The 16,175-nt window shown below is 47.5% G+C and overlaps 1 protein-coding gene across 2 annotated transcripts in view; it reads left to right on the top strand.

Moving 5' to 3' along the window:
• Window positions 1-384: 384 nt before the first annotated feature.
• The window catches only part of RUFY1 (RUN and FYVE domain containing 1), a 65,958-nt gene continuing 50,167 nt past the window's right edge, over window positions 385-16,175 (top strand). The window contains exons 1-4 of one of the 2 annotated variants that reach the window (XM_050794176.1): window positions 385-702; window positions 10,298-10,471; window positions 11,126-11,243; window positions 15,764-15,865. In XM_050794176.1, the coding sequence (XP_050650133.1) occupies window positions 405-702; window positions 10,298-10,471; window positions 11,126-11,243; window positions 15,764-15,865 (692 nt within the window). In that variant the 5' untranslated portion in view covers window positions 385-404. The remainder of the gene's footprint in view (window positions 703-10,297; window positions 10,472-11,125; window positions 11,244-15,763; window positions 15,866-16,175) is intronic. The other variant, XM_050794177.1, reaches the window with a different exon arrangement.

Genomic DNA, 16,175 nt, shown 5'->3' with positions numbered 1-16,175 from the left:
AAAAAAAATCCCGCTTTCCTGCCTCGCCTGTGCGTTTCCTTAGTTGCCCTTTCGGGGCTTGTTCTGATGAGTGCTGCAGAAAAATGACGAAGTGGAAAACACAGAACATGAAATGAAAATTTAAAAGAGGAAATGGTGTCACAAAGAAAATGACGGCCACGGGACCCCGCGAAGCGCCGCAGGGGGCACAACGGTCCTGGGAGAAAGTTCAAGAGGAACTTCCCCGCGAACACGTCCTGCCGGCGGCAGGGAATACGCAGTTTTTATGTTATTGGACCTTCCCGAACCTTTCGAAGCTGCAGGAAGGCGAGGCGGGCGGTGAAGAGGAAGAAAAATCTCGCCTACCGAAGGGAAAGGCGGTGCCCGGCCGCGCCCACCCCGCTGGGTCACGTGACAGGGTGAAGATGGCCGACGGGGAAGGCGGCTGCACTGCTGGGCGGGAGCTGGAGCCGGGGCTGGGGCCGGGGCCTGGGTCAGAGCTGGAGCCGGGAGAAGAGTTTGAGATCGTGGACCGAAGCCAGCTGCCCGGCCCGGGCGACCTGCGGAGCGCAACGAGGCCGCGGGCGGCGGAGGGCTGGTCGGCGCCCATCCTGACCCTGGCACGCAGGGCCACCGGGAACCTGTCGGCGAGCTGCGGGAGCGCGCTGCGCGCGGCCGCGGGGCTGGGCGGCGGGGACAGCGGGGACGGCACGGCGCGCGCAGGTAGGCTCGGGCCGGGTCTGTCCCGCGGCGGACCCGCGTGTCCCCGCTGGCCGCTGGCGCGGGCGCGGTGGGGGCCGGGCTGGGAGGGCGCCGGCCGGTCGGGGAGGTTACGCGAGCTGTTGGCCGGCGGACGGCGCCTGGCTGCGCGTGGGTCTCTACTCCGGCGGCCCAGCCGAGACCGCCCCCCGCGGCCCCGCGTGCCTGAGCGCGCTCCCGCTCCCGCGCCTCTGCGCTTTCCCACTAACTAGGTGAAGGACGTGTGCGCGTCCGGGCTTCGAAACTCTGTAGTAACTCCACCCACGGCACGGAGCCAGCACGGTTCTGCTTTTCAGCCGCTCAGTGCGGGAGTGGAGCGCTGGCGGGTGTCGGGAGGGCGTGGGCCCTGCGCGCAGCGGACCAGCGGCGCCTCCGCTCACCCCTGCCTGTGAGATGGGGATTTTAAAGTCACCGGATGATCTCTGAAAGACTTTTCAGCCCTTGTAATGAATAAAGTGCCAGCATATCAGTGATAGTAAGATTTTAACTTAGCCCTCCAACGCCAGACATCCAGAGCTGTGCTATCCAATACAGCAGCACGCGTATGTTTGTGTGTGTTTTTCTTTTTTGTTTTTATTTATTTTTTGAGACCGAGTCTTGCTCTGTCGCCCAGGCTGGAGTGCAGTGGTGTGATCTCGGCTCACTGCAACCCCTGCCTCCTGGGTTCAAGCTGTGCTCCCGCCTCAGCCTCCCGAGTAGCTGGGACTACAGGCGCCCACCACCATGCTCGGCGTGAGCCACCTCCCGGCCCCGTATTTTTGGTAGAAACGGGGTTTCACCACCTTGGCAAGGCTGGTCTTGAACTCCTGACTTGGTGATACACCTGCCTCGGCCTCCCAAAATGCTGGGACTACAGGCTTGAGCCACCGCCCGCAGCCGAATTCCTCAATTTCTAACTGAATCAAATTGAAATTGAGTACTTTTAAATTGAATTAAAAATTGAGTTCCTCGGCCGGGAGCGGTGGTTCACGCCTGTAATCCTAGCACTTTGGGAGGCCGAGGCGGGTGGATCACGAGGTGAAGAGATCGAGACCATCTTGGCCAACACGGTGAAACCCCGTCTCTACTAAAAATACAAAAAATTGGCTGGGCGAGGTGGCATGCACCTGTAGTCGCAGTTACTCAGGAGGCTGAGGCAGGAGAATCGCTTGAACCCGGGAGGCGGAGGTTGCAGTGAGCCGAGATCGCGCCACTGCACTCCAGCCTGCGTGACAGAGCGAGACTCCGTCTCAAAAAAAAAACAAAAACAAAAGTGAGTTCCTCGATTACAGCGGCCACGTTTTAAGTGCTCAGTAGCCTGTGTGTAGCCAGTGGCTACTGTATGAGAGAGCACAGCATAGAACATCGCCAACTTCATAGAAAATGCTGGGACAGAGCTGAGGAAAGGTGGTGGTGCCTTCCAAGGAGCATCATAGCACACCCTTAAGGCCTCCTGATTCCTCCCCATCCACTGGTACCTTTGCTGTAGACGCACTGACCCCAGGTAGTGAATTGTGAGATTTGCAGTGGTCAAGAATGATTAATAGGCCGGGCGCGGTGGCTCAAGCCTGTAATCCCAGCACTTTGGGAGGCCGAGACGGGCGGATCATGAGGTCGGGAGATCGAGACCATCCTGGCTAACAAGGTGAAACCCCATCTCTACTAAAAATACAAAAAATTAGCCGGGCGTGGTGGCAGGCGCCTGTAGCGCCAGCTACTCAGGAGGCTGAGGCAGGAGAATGGCGTGAACCCGGGAGCTGGAGCTTGCAGTGAGCTGAGATCGCGCCACTGCACTCCAGCCTGGGCCACAGAGCCAGACTCGGTCTCAAAAAAAAAAAAAAAAAAAAAAAAAAAAAAAGAATGATTAATGAGTAAAGTTGAAAGGCTGACTGGTTTTGAGATCCTGGCAGTGGAAAGTAGTATTAGAGGGTGATGCGAGCCTGTGCAGCCCGGAAATCTACTTCCCTCTAGCTTGACACCTTTTCCGGAGATTTCCACACATCAGTGGATGCTGAATTGCATACTCATTGACAGTCAATACTGAAAGTCAAGGCATGGCATCCCCTGGAGGCCTCTTAGATATTTCGTGGCAGGAGTAAGCAAATAATAAATGTTAGTTCTTCCCTGATAGAATTTCTTTCCTTTTTTTTTTTTTTGAGACGGAGTCTCGCTCTGTTGCCCAGGCTGGAGTGCAGTGGCGCGATCTCGGCTCACTGTAAGCTCCACCTCCCAGGTTCACGCCATTCTCCTGCCTCAGCCTCCTGAGTAGCTGGGACTACAGGCGCCCACCACTGCGCCCAGCTAATTTTTTTTGTATTTTAGTAGAGACGGGGTTTAACCGTGTTAGCCAGGATGGTCTCGATCTCCTGACCTCGTGATCCATCCGTCTCGGCCTCCCAAAGTGCTGGGATTACAGGCATAAGCCACCGCGCCCAGCCAGAATTTCTTTCCTTTAATGCAGAATCAAGGAAACAAAAAGATAAATGTGTCAGTACCTGGTACAGAATAGTAAGTGTTTGCTGAACAAATGCATATTTGAAAAATACCTGTTTTCCATCTATGGAAGTGATATAAACAATAGCCAACACTTATATTGTCCTTCAAAGGTGCCAGGCATTAGTCCTAAATCTGTACAAGTATTCATTTAGTCCTCACAACAACCCTATGAGATAGCAGGACTAGCTTCATGGGTGTACGGTCAATGCAGGCTTTGATCACTCCGGTGGAAAGGGCCAGGCACTCAGAAGTATCCCATGCTTGAAATTCTTAATTTTATCTTTGAATTTGTGTTTTTTAAATGAAGGCCAATGGGACAGGTTCTCAGCTGCCCTGGCCCCCTAGAGCTGCCCTGGGGCTTCTCCCTAGCCTCCCTGATCCCACTCTTGCCCAGGCAGCATCGGGATTGCACCCTTTGAATCTCAGGGCAGGGTGGCAGGTACCACAGCACATTAGGCAGGCAAGTGGGCAGGGCCTCTCACCCGTCCCGTCCCTGCAGGGGAGTTGCAATCCATTAGGGCTGTAGTAAGGGGGAGTCTGACTTCTGCGCTCTGCTCCAGGCCAGGAATTTTGCACTGAGCCTTGTAAATTATGCAGATGGCACAGGCTGATGAGTACCATTATTATCCCTGTTTTATAAAGAGGTAAACTGAATTAAAGAGAAGTAACTTCACCAACTGCAAAATGTCAATATATATACCCCATATGGATTTTTAAAAACTAGGCCAGGCATGGTGGCTCACGCCTGTAATCCTAGCATTTTGGGAGGCGAAGGCAGGTGGATCACCTGAGGTCAGGAGTTTGAGACCAACCTGGCCAACATGGTGAAACCCCATCTCTACTAAAAAAAAATACAAAAATTAGCCGGGCGTGGTGGTGCGCACCTGTGACCCCAGTTACTCAGGAAGCTGAGACAGGAGAATTGCTTGAACCTGGGAGGCGGAGTTTGCAGTGAGCCGAGACCATTCCACTGCAAGACTGTCTCAAAAAATAATAATAATTAACTCGATTTAAGGAAAGTATTAATAACTGCCACTCACTCCAGCAAAAATGGTGACCATGGCTTAAAAAGAGATGAAATCTGGGGAACTGCTGGGTAGAGCCATGTGGCTGGTCCTGAAGGTCACCAGGATTTGAAGCCATCAGGTAGGACAGGAGCAGAGGTGGGGAAAGGAAATGGGCCAAGGGCGGTATGCTCTGCAGTGACACAAGAAAAACAGGTTGGGAAAAAGACAGTGACACCACTTCAGCCAGGCCCAGGCCCAAGGCTGACTCATGGTCTCTTTCCCCACTGATCTGCCTACACAAGCACTGTGGACAGGCAGGACTTTCAGAGGGAGCAGTTTAGGAGCAGAGATTAAATGTGAGCAGCACTCGTGCTGGCTAATATTTTTTCAATGGTAGAAGCTAAAGGAAATGCTGCAGAATGTTTTGAATACTTGTTTTAAAATGTCCCGGTCAGGCACAGTATCTCACGCCTATAATACCAGCACTTTGGGAGGCCGAGGTGGGTGGATCACCTGAGGTCGGGAGTTTGAGACCAGCCTGACCAACATGGAGAAACCCCATGTCTACTAAAAATACAAAATTAGCCAGGTGTGGTGGCGCATGCCTGTAATCCCAGCTACTCAGGAGGCTGAGGCAGGAGAATCTCTTGAACCTGGGAGGTGGAGGTTGCAGTGAGCCAAGATCGCGCCATTGCACTCCAGCCTGAGCAACAAGAGTGAAACTCCGTCTCAAAAAAAAAAAAGGTTGTCCCATGTGGGGTCTGGTATGTGATTGCATTGTCCATAGGTGTCCTGTTTGGTTCTGGGGGATTTTAAGGTAATAAGTGAACATGATTTTTAAAAATCAAACCATACAAAAGCACGTTTGGACAGGCATGGTAGCTCATGCCTGTAATCCCAGCACTTTGGGAGGCCAAGGCGGGTGGATCACTTGAGGTCAGGAGTTCGAGACCAGCCTGGCCAACATGGTGAAACCCCATCTCTACTAAAAATACAAAAATTAGATGGGCATGGTGGCACACACCTGTAATCCTAGCTACTCGAGAGACTGAGGCAGGAAAATTGCTTGAAACCCAGAGGCAGAAGTTGTAGTGAGCCAAGATCGCGCCATTGCGCTCCAGCCTGGGCAACAAGAGTGAAACTGTCTCAAAAAAAAAGGGCAAATACTAAATCCTCCTTCCCAGAAATTTTCCCCAGTACTATTGTATCTTTGAGCTTTTCTGCACATCACACATGTGCTTTCCTCTCTCAACACTGGCTGTTTCCACACAAACAACAGGATGTACCCACAAGGAATACATCTTGCTTTTCAGAGAAATGCTTCCTAAAGGATGAGCAACAACCATGCGTGTTTTAAGAATTAACATGCTGGCGGGGTGCAGGTGGCTCACGCCTGTAATCCCACTACTTTGAAAGGCCAATGAGAGAGGATTGCTTGAGCCCAGGCAAGCAATGGGCTTGTCACTTATTGCCAGTCAAGAGACTGGCCTAGCAATTTATTTAGCAATTCAGTAGGTGTAGAACTTCGTGATATTCTGTGTGTCATGTTGAACTATTATTAATGAAACTTAGAAATGTGAATGGTTTGACCAAGGTCATAAAGCCAGTACAACTGAGAGATGGAACCGCTAAAAGATCGTTCCAGGTTTAATTTTCCATGCCTCTAACTTGAGTACTAATGGGAACAGGTCACCCACAGTAGAGGATGCATGAGATGGCAAAACACTGCCAGCACCACTTCCAGAGACAGCACCACTCAGCGCTGATTGCCTGGAACACTGGTCTTAACAGTTTTTGCTCATGTAACCCCCTAAGAAAACTGCCTTTTTTCTTCTTCTTCTTCTTCTTTTTTTTTTTTTTTTTTTTTTGAGCCAGAGTTTCACTCTTGTCACCCAGGCTGGAGTGCAATGGCGCGATCTCGGTTCACTGCAACCTCTGCCTCCCAGGTTCAAGCGATTTTTCTGCCTCAGCCTCCCAAGTAGCTGGGACTACAAGCATGCACCACCATGCCCAGATAATTTTTTGTATTTTTAGTAGAGACGGGGTTTCACCACATTGGCCAGGCTGGTCTCGAACTCCTGACCTCAAGTGACCTGCCCGCCTCAAGTGATATGCCCGGCTTGGCCTCCCGAAGTGCTGGGATTACAGGCATGAGACACTGCTCTCAGCTGAAAACTCCAACTTTTAAAATTAACGTATAAGATTCTTCATCATATTTCAAAGTTGCTCAGAATTCATTTTCTGGCATAGTGTAAATATTGACTTTTTAAAATAAAACTGTTACATTGTGTTTTGAAATGTATCAAGTGGTATGTAAATACCTTAATGAATTGATAATTACCACCATCCATCTTTAAAATAGGAAGTTATTTAATATTTGAAAATTTTACATTTTTCTTTTATTCATTGAACTTGAATTTCCATTCCACTTCTGCCATAGAATTAATGTAATAGATTTGTATGTTTTTAAAAGTGTTATTGGTCATCCTATAGGTCTCAGCAAAAAGTATGTAAATAAGTTAAAGTTTAATAAATTTTTATTATGACTAAAGCTCTAAGTGTATAAAAAATTTTTTTCTGGAGTGAATTAAGTTTATTAGTAATGCTACATTGGTAACAGGAACATAAATACAATTTTTATAAAAAATTACACATAAGTTTTTCTTGAATTGCATTTTTTTTTTTGAGACAGGGTCTCATTCTGTTGCCCAGCCTGGAGTGCAGTAGTGCAATCTCGGCTCACTGCAAGCTACGCCTCCTGGGTTCAAGCGATTCTCCCACCTCAGCCTCCCCAGTAGCTGGGACTACAGGTGTGTGCCAGCACGCCCAGCTAATTTTTGTATTTTTAGTAGAGACGGGGTTTTTACCATGTTGGCCAGGCTGATCTCGAACTCCTGACCTTGTGATCCACCTGCCTCAGCCTCCCAAAGTGCTGGGATTACAGGCATGAGCCACCGGGCCCAGCCAATGAATTGCATCTCTTAATGAGATGAATGGTGTTGGTTTTTGTTATTAGCATATATCTGTAGACAAATACATATGATTTACTGCTAAAGTGTGATAGAATTCAGCATCAGTTTTAGTCCTGTTTTTTGTTTGTTTGTTTTAGTAATGTTGGTCATCTCTGAACTCTTTCCAAGTTATATGCCCCAAATCACACTGATCTAATGCCAAAAATTATTTTTTGTTCCCTTATTTTCATTCAAAGCAAATAACTGAAAATTACCTGACCTGCAGCCTAATCATATTAAGGAAATTTCTCAACTTTTGGGAGTTACCAAAAAAAAAATTTTACCAAGACTTATCAAGTGTGAGTCGGGCATGGTGGCTCACGCCTGTAATCCTAGCACTTTGGGAGGCTGAGGTGGGTGGATCGCCTGAGGTCAGGAGTTCAAGACCACCCTGGCCAACATAGTGAAACCCTGTCTCTACTAAAAATACAAAAAATTAGCCGGGCATGGTGGCGGGTGCCTGTAATCCTAGCTACTGGGGAGGCTGAGGCAGAAGAATCTCTTGAACCCAGGAGGCGGAGGTTGCAGTGAGCCAAGATCGCACCATTGCACTCTATCCTAGGCAACAAAAGCAAAAGTCCGTCTCAAAAAAAAAAAAAAAAAGACTTATCAAGGGATCATTTCACTTCTTATTCTTTCACTTAGGCACTTTGTTTAACCCAGAATACTCAGAATGGTTGCAGACATCTGAATATTGCTTATTTCATTCACCTTTGCCAATACAATACTTTTTGACAAAAATACTTTTAGTTTATCATGTATTTCAAATCCATTTTCATCAAAAACTTAGCTGCAGTTTGGGCTCGTTTAATTTATGGAAAATGGCCATCAAGCTAATGGCACATCTTAGGGTTGTGGATAGCAACTGGTTGAACATAATTACATAGATTTGTGGGGAGAAAAATTTAACTTTCTAAATTCAGGATACCCAAGCAGAGGGTTAGAGACCACCCCTCTGCCCCAAGCCCAAGCTTAACTAAATACCATAGAGCAGTAAAAGATCAGTCTTCACGTTTTCGGTTACTTAATCATCAAGGGCGACTCCCCCTCCATTCAGTGTGTGGAACCTAGTGCACCCCAGGTCACTGTATCAAGAGGAAGACAGGTTATGGAGTGAGTTGGCCTTCTTTAGAGGGAGGAGAAAGAGTGCCTGTGAAACTTGAAAATCTGGAAATTGAGTTCCTTAAAACATCTGGGCATACCTAGCTTTGGCAAGACTGCTGTATATGTATTCCAATTTCAAGACCACTAGATTATAGAACTGGGCTTCGTGTCTTTAAGGATAGATCTTTACAAATTGCTTTTATGGTTATTGCTCTCTTCAGAGTTTCTCCCTTCTCTTGATGAAGTTTTACAACTTTTATTTCCTTTGCCAATCATCCATTAAAGTTTTAAAATTTATAAATTATACATAGGCTTCTCTCGAAGTATAAGAATAATTATACTGGCCTGACGCGGTGGCTCGCGCCTGTAATCTTAGCACTTTGGAACACCGAGGCGGGCGGATCACCTGAGGTTGGGAGTTCAAGACCAGCCTGACCGACATGAAGAAACCCCGTCTCTACTAAAAATACAAAATTAGCCGGGCGTAATCCCAGCTACTCGGGAGGCTAAAGCAAGAGAATCGCTTGAGTTCAGGAGGCGAAGGTTGCAGTGAGCCGAGATCGCGCCATTGCACTCCGGCTTGGGCAACAAGAGTGAAACTCCATCTCAAAAAAAAAAAAAAAAAAAAATTATACCGCGCCCAACCAAATGCTTTACTTAACCCACTTTTAACCCTCTCCATAACCAAGGTGAAATGCTTAGGCTGTTTCTTCTTGCCCGTGAGCTCTCCCCCTACCTTCTTGGGTTTTGCTGAGATAATTTTGAATTTTTAGTCCCAGGATGTCTCAATATTTAAGACCTTTAGTACAAGTTCACGGCCATAATATTATCGTTCTTTTAGATTTAACTGCAGTTAACTATAAAAATATAGTACGTATAAATATGCTCTTTAATTGTCCATATTAATCAATGCTGGTGAAATAAAACAGGTAAACAAAGGATTAATATCCAAAATATGCAGGTCAGTAACACTAAGGCAAGCAATTCACAGAAGAAATAGGAGACAATAAAGAGACGTTATTTAACCTCAGTAGTAATTGGACAACTGCAAACCAAAAACAATACGATCCCCCGCCCCCAATCCCATTGGTAAATATTTCGAGCGGGGTTTTCCTGCCAGGACTCTTACTTTGGGATCTAAACTTTTCGTTTCTAGGATACCGGCTTACTGGGTTTAAGAGAACGTTTGGCCTGCACATATAAATATCTGATGATAATTGCAGTCTTTATTATACCCTCAAAACAGTGCGACAAGGTAATGGGAGTTGAAATGGAATTCTCTGAATTCATTTGACTCCAAGGGAAGTGTGCGTAAAACCTAAAATTGTCCACTACTAGCGGACGAAAGATTGGCAACAATTTGAGCCTGGAACTGGGGGGAAGATGCTTCCCTGCAAGCACCCGGCTGGCACTATCGGGCAAGAGAGAAGGCTGGAAAAGCTTTCCGGGCGGGGTGTGCATCCGCCCCCGTGCGGGCCAGAGGATGCAAAATGGCGCCCACTAGCTCCGTAGGCGTGGCCTTGAGCTGGACTCGCCCAATAGGAATGTCTGGGGGCGGGACGCTTTAACAGCACGCCTTCTAAAGAGCTTGGGGCAGGGCTTCCTGTAGGTAGTGCCCTTCCATTGGTCGAAAACGGAACCGAGGTTGCGGGAGCAGCCAAACGCGGCGAGTCTTGCTAGAGCCGTCGCCGTAGCAACGCGCGGAGCCGCCTGGGAGAGGCCTCTGGAGCAGGAGGCCGAGTGGCTCTTCTGACCCGAGGCCCCGCTGTCCAGCTGGCGGGCTGTGGCCTCTAGGGATCAGGGACTACTTACCTGCGAAGCCCGGTTATCCGCCCGCCAGCACGTCCGTTCCCTAAGCAGACTGCCTGGCCTCTTGTCGGACCCGTCTTCTCACCGTGGCCCGGAGTCTGACCTGCCCACACTCAGTCCACTAACGAAGCTATCCCTGCGCCTGCCCCACAGCGTCTAAGTGCCAGATGATGGAGGAGCGTGCCAACCTGATGCACATGATGAAACTCAGCATCAAGGTCTTGCTGCAGTCGGCTCTGAGCCTGGGCCGCAGCCTGGATGCGGAGCATGCGCCCTTGCAGCAGTTCTTTGTGGTGATGGAGCACTGCCTCAAACACGGGCTGAAAGGTGAGCCTGAGGGGGCGTTTGGGAGCGTGGAAGTTCGGGCTGGGTGTTTGCTCAGCATTTTCTCATCAGTGCCAGACATCCTTCTAGGTGCCGAAATGCCAGCAGTGGACAGAGCAGACAAGGCTCCTGTCCTCAGAAGCGACGTTCTAGAGCAGCGCTGGACAATAGAAATATCATGCAAGCTACATAGGCAGTTTTAAATTTTCTAGTAGCCAGGTTTCTTTAATAGTGTTAGATGAGGCCGGGCGCCGTGGCTCACGCCTGTAATCCCAGCACTTTGGGAGGCCGAGGCGGGCGGATCACGAGGTCAGGAGATGGAGACCAGCCTAGCCAACATGGTGAAACCCCGTCTCTACTAAAAATACAAAAAATTAGCCTGGTGTTGTGGTGGGCACCTGTAATCCCAGCTACTCAGGAGGCTGAGGCAGAGAATTGCTTGAACCCGGGAGGCAGAGGCTGTAGTGAGCTGGGATCGCCCACTGCACTCTAGCCTGGGCGATAGTCTAGCAAGACTCCATCTCAAAAAAAAAAAAGGATTAAGCAGTGAAGTTTAGCAGCTTTCACTTTCACTTGGCTTTTGGGGGAGAGGCTGTGGGTCCCTGAAGAAATTTTGCAACCCGTTCTTATGAATAACACTTTTGTTTTTCCTTTTAGTTAAGAAGAGTTTTATTGGCCAAAATAAATCTTTCTTCGGTCCTTTGGAGCTGGTGGAGAAACTTTGTCCAGAAGCGTCAGATATAGCGACTAGTGTCAGAAATCTTCCAGAATTAAAGTGAGTGAGAAGTAGTTATGCCGATTTGATGATTTTAAAAACTCCCTCGTATTTACTCATTTCTCTATTCCTTGCTGATGAAGCCCTTTCTAATTGGAAAGAGCTCTGCTGCTCATTATCCACATGATCTCGAGCAGGATTTGACTCTCTCTGAGCCTCAGTTTCCTTTTCTTTAAAATGGGGACAGTGATTCCTGCTTGCCACACAAGCCAAATAGGTTGAAAAGGTGTTGTCAACCAAAGGGCACTCAGGAGGAAAAGGAACTACTGATACACTCCTGGAATCACTGCTTCAGATACAGGTGGGCAGTTTTCTGAATAATACATTTTGGGCCAGATTGTAGACTCCAGGCCAAGGGACATTTGTAATTTGTTAGAGTAGGACTAACAAATTACTTGCCATGTCTGGATTTGTCCTTGGGATCGCTATGCTTAGGCTCAAAATCAAAAACAGGCCAGAACACAAATAAGTCATCTTCATGGAATGTGGCATCTAGAAAGGGTCTTAGGGATCCTTGAGCCAATGCAAAAGAGCCCTCTGCACAGTTTCCCAGACGGGACTGGACTGTTCAGCGTTTATTTGACCCTTCTCCTAGGGAGCCAGCCTATTCCATTTTCAGAGAATAGTAAGAGTCACTGCCCTCAGGGCCTGCTCTGTGACAGGCATTGTGCTGAGAACATTCCTTTTCATTATCTCATTTAATCCTCCTCAGCTGTCCTCTAGGATAGCTGTTAGTGTCCTCGTCTACAAGTGTGGGAACTGATTAGAGTGGTTAAGTAACTTGCCTGAGGTGCCTCAGCAGGTGAGTGATGGAGCGGGAAGAAGACACGGGTCTGTTAGGCCCTGAAACCCTCTAAATCCCATGAAACTCCATTGCTGCCTTTTGCACCTGCCAACCTTTCAAATGTTTATTTGATGACTTTTTTTTTTTTTTTTTTTTTTTGAGGAGTCTCACTCTTGCCCCGGCTGGAGTTGCAGTGGCGCAATCTCAGCTCACTGCAACCTCCGCTTCCTAGGTTCAAGCGATTCTCATGCCTCAGCCTCCTGAGTAGCTGGGACTACAGGTGCGTGCCACCACACCCGGCTAATTTTTGTACTTTTTGTAGAGACGGGATTTCGCCATGTTAGCCAGGCTAGTCTCAAACTCCTGACCACAGGTAATCCACCCACCTTGGTCTCCCAAAGTGCTGGGATTACAGGTGTGAGCCATCACGCTTGGCCTTAATGACCTTTTTCATGAGCCTCTCAAGTCTACTGCCATGCTTCTTCAGTTGTTCTTCATATGGTACAATTTCTCATACCCTTCCTGCCCAGCTCGCTCACTCTCTCAAGAGTAAAGCACCTACACAGTGTCCTGATGGTTTCTTTTTTTTTTTTTTTTTTTTTTTTGGAGATAGAGTTTCACTCTTGTTGCCCAGGCTGGAGTGCAGTGGTGCAATCTCAGCTCACTGCAACCTCCGCCCCCTGGGTTCAAGCGATTCTACTGCCTCTGCCTCCCAAGTAGCTTAGGTTACAGGTTCCTGCCACCAGGCCGAGCTAATTTTTGTATTTTTAGTAGAGATGGGGTTTCACCATGTTGGCCAGGCTGGTCTCCAGCACCTGACCTCAGGTGATCCATCTGCCTCAGCCTCCCAAAGTGCTGGGATTACAGGCGTGAATCACTGTGCCCGGCTTTTTTTTTTTTTTTTTTTTAGACAGAGTCTCTCTGTCACCCAGGCTGGAGTGCAGTGGTAGTGCAGTCTCTTAGCTCACTGCAACCTTCACCTCCCAGGCTCAAGTGATCCTGCCACCTTGGCCTCCCAAATAGCTGGAACTATAGGCTGAGGCAGGAGAATGGCCTGAACCCAGGAGGCGGAGGTTGCAGTGAGCAGAGATCACGCCACTGCACTCTTGCCTGGATGGCAGAGTGAGACTCTATCTCAAAAAAAAAATCATCTGCACTTTGACCCAGCAATTCCACTTATGTGCATTTTATCCTACGCATGTAACACATGAAAATGACACATGTACAGAATAATCTATTGCAGTTGTTATTTCTAACAGGAGATTAGAACCACCCTAGTTTTTTTTAACCCAGCTAAATAAATTATGGTGCTGTCCAACAGTGACACACTAAAGCTGTAAAAAAAAAAAAAAAAGTGAAGTCCTCTGTGTACTGATATGGAAAGATTTTCAAGATGACAGATACTCAGCAAAATAAGTAGGTTGAGAACTACATGTAAAACGTTAAATTTTTTTGTAAAAAGGGAGAGAATATATTTGGTACTAGTTTTCATGTGTAGAGACATGTTTTGGAAATGAACTTAAAGGACACTATATTAATGTATAGGGAAGGCGGGTGGGGAGGTGGAGGACAAGGAGACAAGTATATGCCTTTTAATACTTTCTAGGTTTCTTTTTTTTTTTTTTTTTTTTTTTTTTTTTGAGACAGAGTCTCACTATCTGCCAGGCTGGAGTGCAGTGGTGCAGTCTCGGCCCACTGCAGCCTTTACCTCCCGGGTTCAAGTGATTCTCGTGCCTCAGCTTCCTGAGTAGCTGGGATTACAGGCATGAGCCACCACCCCCAGCTATGTTTTGCATTTTTTGTTGAGATGGACTTTTACCATATTGGCCAGGCTAGTCTCAAACTCTTGACCTCAGGTGATCCACCTCCCTCGGCCTCCCAAAGTGCTGGGATTACACGCATGAGCCACCGCGCCTGGCCTACAATATCATTTTTTAAATGGCCAAGTCGTATTCTGTTGTATATCTAATTTTGTTTAACCCCCCTTGTGGCTGTCTTCAAATTCTTGTTACCACAAACCGTGATAATGATGTGGTGACCGCCCCGAAACATACATCTTTGTGTCCATCTTCAGTTATTTCTCTAGGATGTATTACTAAATGTAGAATTTTGGTAACCTGTTGTCATCAAATTGCCACTAGAAAGTTGTACAGTTGACCAGGCACAGTGACTCACGCCTGTAATCCCAACACTTTGAGAGGCTGAGGCGGGAAGAATGCTTGAGCCCAGGAGTTTGAAACCAGCCTGGACAACATGGCAAAACCCCATCTCTCCAAAAAAAAAAAAAAAAAACATTAGTTGGGTGTGGTAGCACGTGTCTCAGCTACTCCAGAGGCTTGACACAGGATTATCACTTGAGCCTGGGAGTTCCAGGCTGCAGGGAGCCATGATCATGCCATTGCTCAGCAGCACGGACGACTGAGCAAGACCCTATCTCCAAAAAAAAAGGAAGTTGTAAAGTTTACAGTCTCACCAAGCAGCACTTGAGAAGCCTTTATTCTTTTAATGTTTAATGCAGGCCTGTTCTTTCTTTCTTTTCTTTTTTTTTCCTCTTCTTTCTTTTCTGCTTCTCTGGAGATAATGCTAGAATACAGAAAAATTACACCTTCAAGACTGGGGCTGGGCGCAGTGCCTCGCGCCTGTAATCCCAGCACTTTGGGAGGCCAAGGTGGGCGGATCACTTGAGGTCAGGCGTTCGAGACTAGCCTGGCCAACATGGTAGATGGTAGAAACCCCATCTCTACTAAAAATACAAGAATTAGCTGGGCGTGGTGGCAGGTGCCTGTAATCCTAGCTACTCGGGAGGCTAAGGCAGGAGAATTGCTTGATCCCTTGAGGTAGAGGATGCAATGAGCTGAGATCACAATGGTGAGCCAGGATTGTGCCACTGCACTCCAACCTGGGTGACAGAGTGAGACTCCATCTCGAAAAAAAAAAAAAAAATTGGTTCCACAACATTGTGAATGTACTTAACACTACTTAACTGTAAGATTAAAAATGGTTAAGATGGTAAATTTTATGTTCTGTGTATTTTACCACAATAATAAAACATAAAATTGTACCTTTAAGGCCAGGTGCAGTGGCTCATGCCTGTAATCCCAGCACTTTGGGAGGCCAAGGCAGTCTGATCACTTAAGGCCAGGAATTTGAGACCAGCCTGGCTAACATGACAAAGCCCTGTCTCTACTGAAAACACAAAAATTAGCCAGGCGTGGTGACACGTGCCTTAATCCCAGCTGCTCGGGGGGCTGAGCCACGAGAATTGCTTGAACCCAAGAGGTGGAGGTTGCAGTGAGCTGAGATTGCACCACTGCACTCCAGCCTGGGCGACAGAGCAAGACTATCTCAGAAAAAAAAAAATTGTACCTTTGAGCTAACCCCTTGGAGATTTTACAAGCTTTAGCACTTTAGCAAGCACTAAGTTCTCTATTAGTCTTTTGAAAGAATGTTTATCTATTACACAAATCTAACCTGATATTTTCCTGTGATATTTTATGACTATAAGCAAAGCATTATCTAACTGTATTTGTAATAGTACTCAAAGGTGTGTGGTGAGCCATTTTCGATGCCTGCCCAGGCCACGTGCCTCCCTCCCCAACCCCAAACAGCCATTTGTAGAGTGTCCTCTGCATTTATAAGAGTGTGTTTCCTGTGTATCTCCCTAGGTAATTCACGTTTCTTTTCTGTGTTTGTTGTTGTGATGTCACAATAGTTTGATGCTCTGTTTGAATTCTAGGACAGCTGTGGGAAGAGGCCGAGCTTGGCTTTATCTTGCACTCATGCAAAAGAAACTGGCAGATTATCTGAAAGTGCTTATAGACAATAAACATCTCTTAAGGTATTTCATCAACTAGGTTTGCTTATCTTTTGCTTGGTAAATAATTAGAACATAGGCCGGGTGTGGTGGCTCATGCCTGTAATCCCAGCACTTTGGGAGGCCAAGGCAGGTGGATTGCTTGAGTTCCGGAGTTTAAGACCACCATGGCCAACATGGTGAAATCCCGTCTCTACTAAAAATACAAAAATTAGCCAGACATGGTGGTGGGTGCCTGTAACCCCAGCTACTCAGAAGGCTGAGGCAGGAGAATCGCTTGAACCCAGGAGGCGGAGGTTGCAGACAGCCAACAACGCGCCACTGCACTCCAGCC

This window comes from Macaca thibetana, chromosome 6 (genome assembly GCF_024542745.1).
Source record: "Macaca thibetana thibetana isolate TM-01 chromosome 6, ASM2454274v1, whole genome shotgun sequence".
NCBI lineage: Eukaryota > Metazoa > Chordata > Mammalia > Primates > Cercopithecidae > Macaca > Macaca thibetana.
This window is presented reverse-complemented; position numbering and strand designations above follow the sequence as displayed.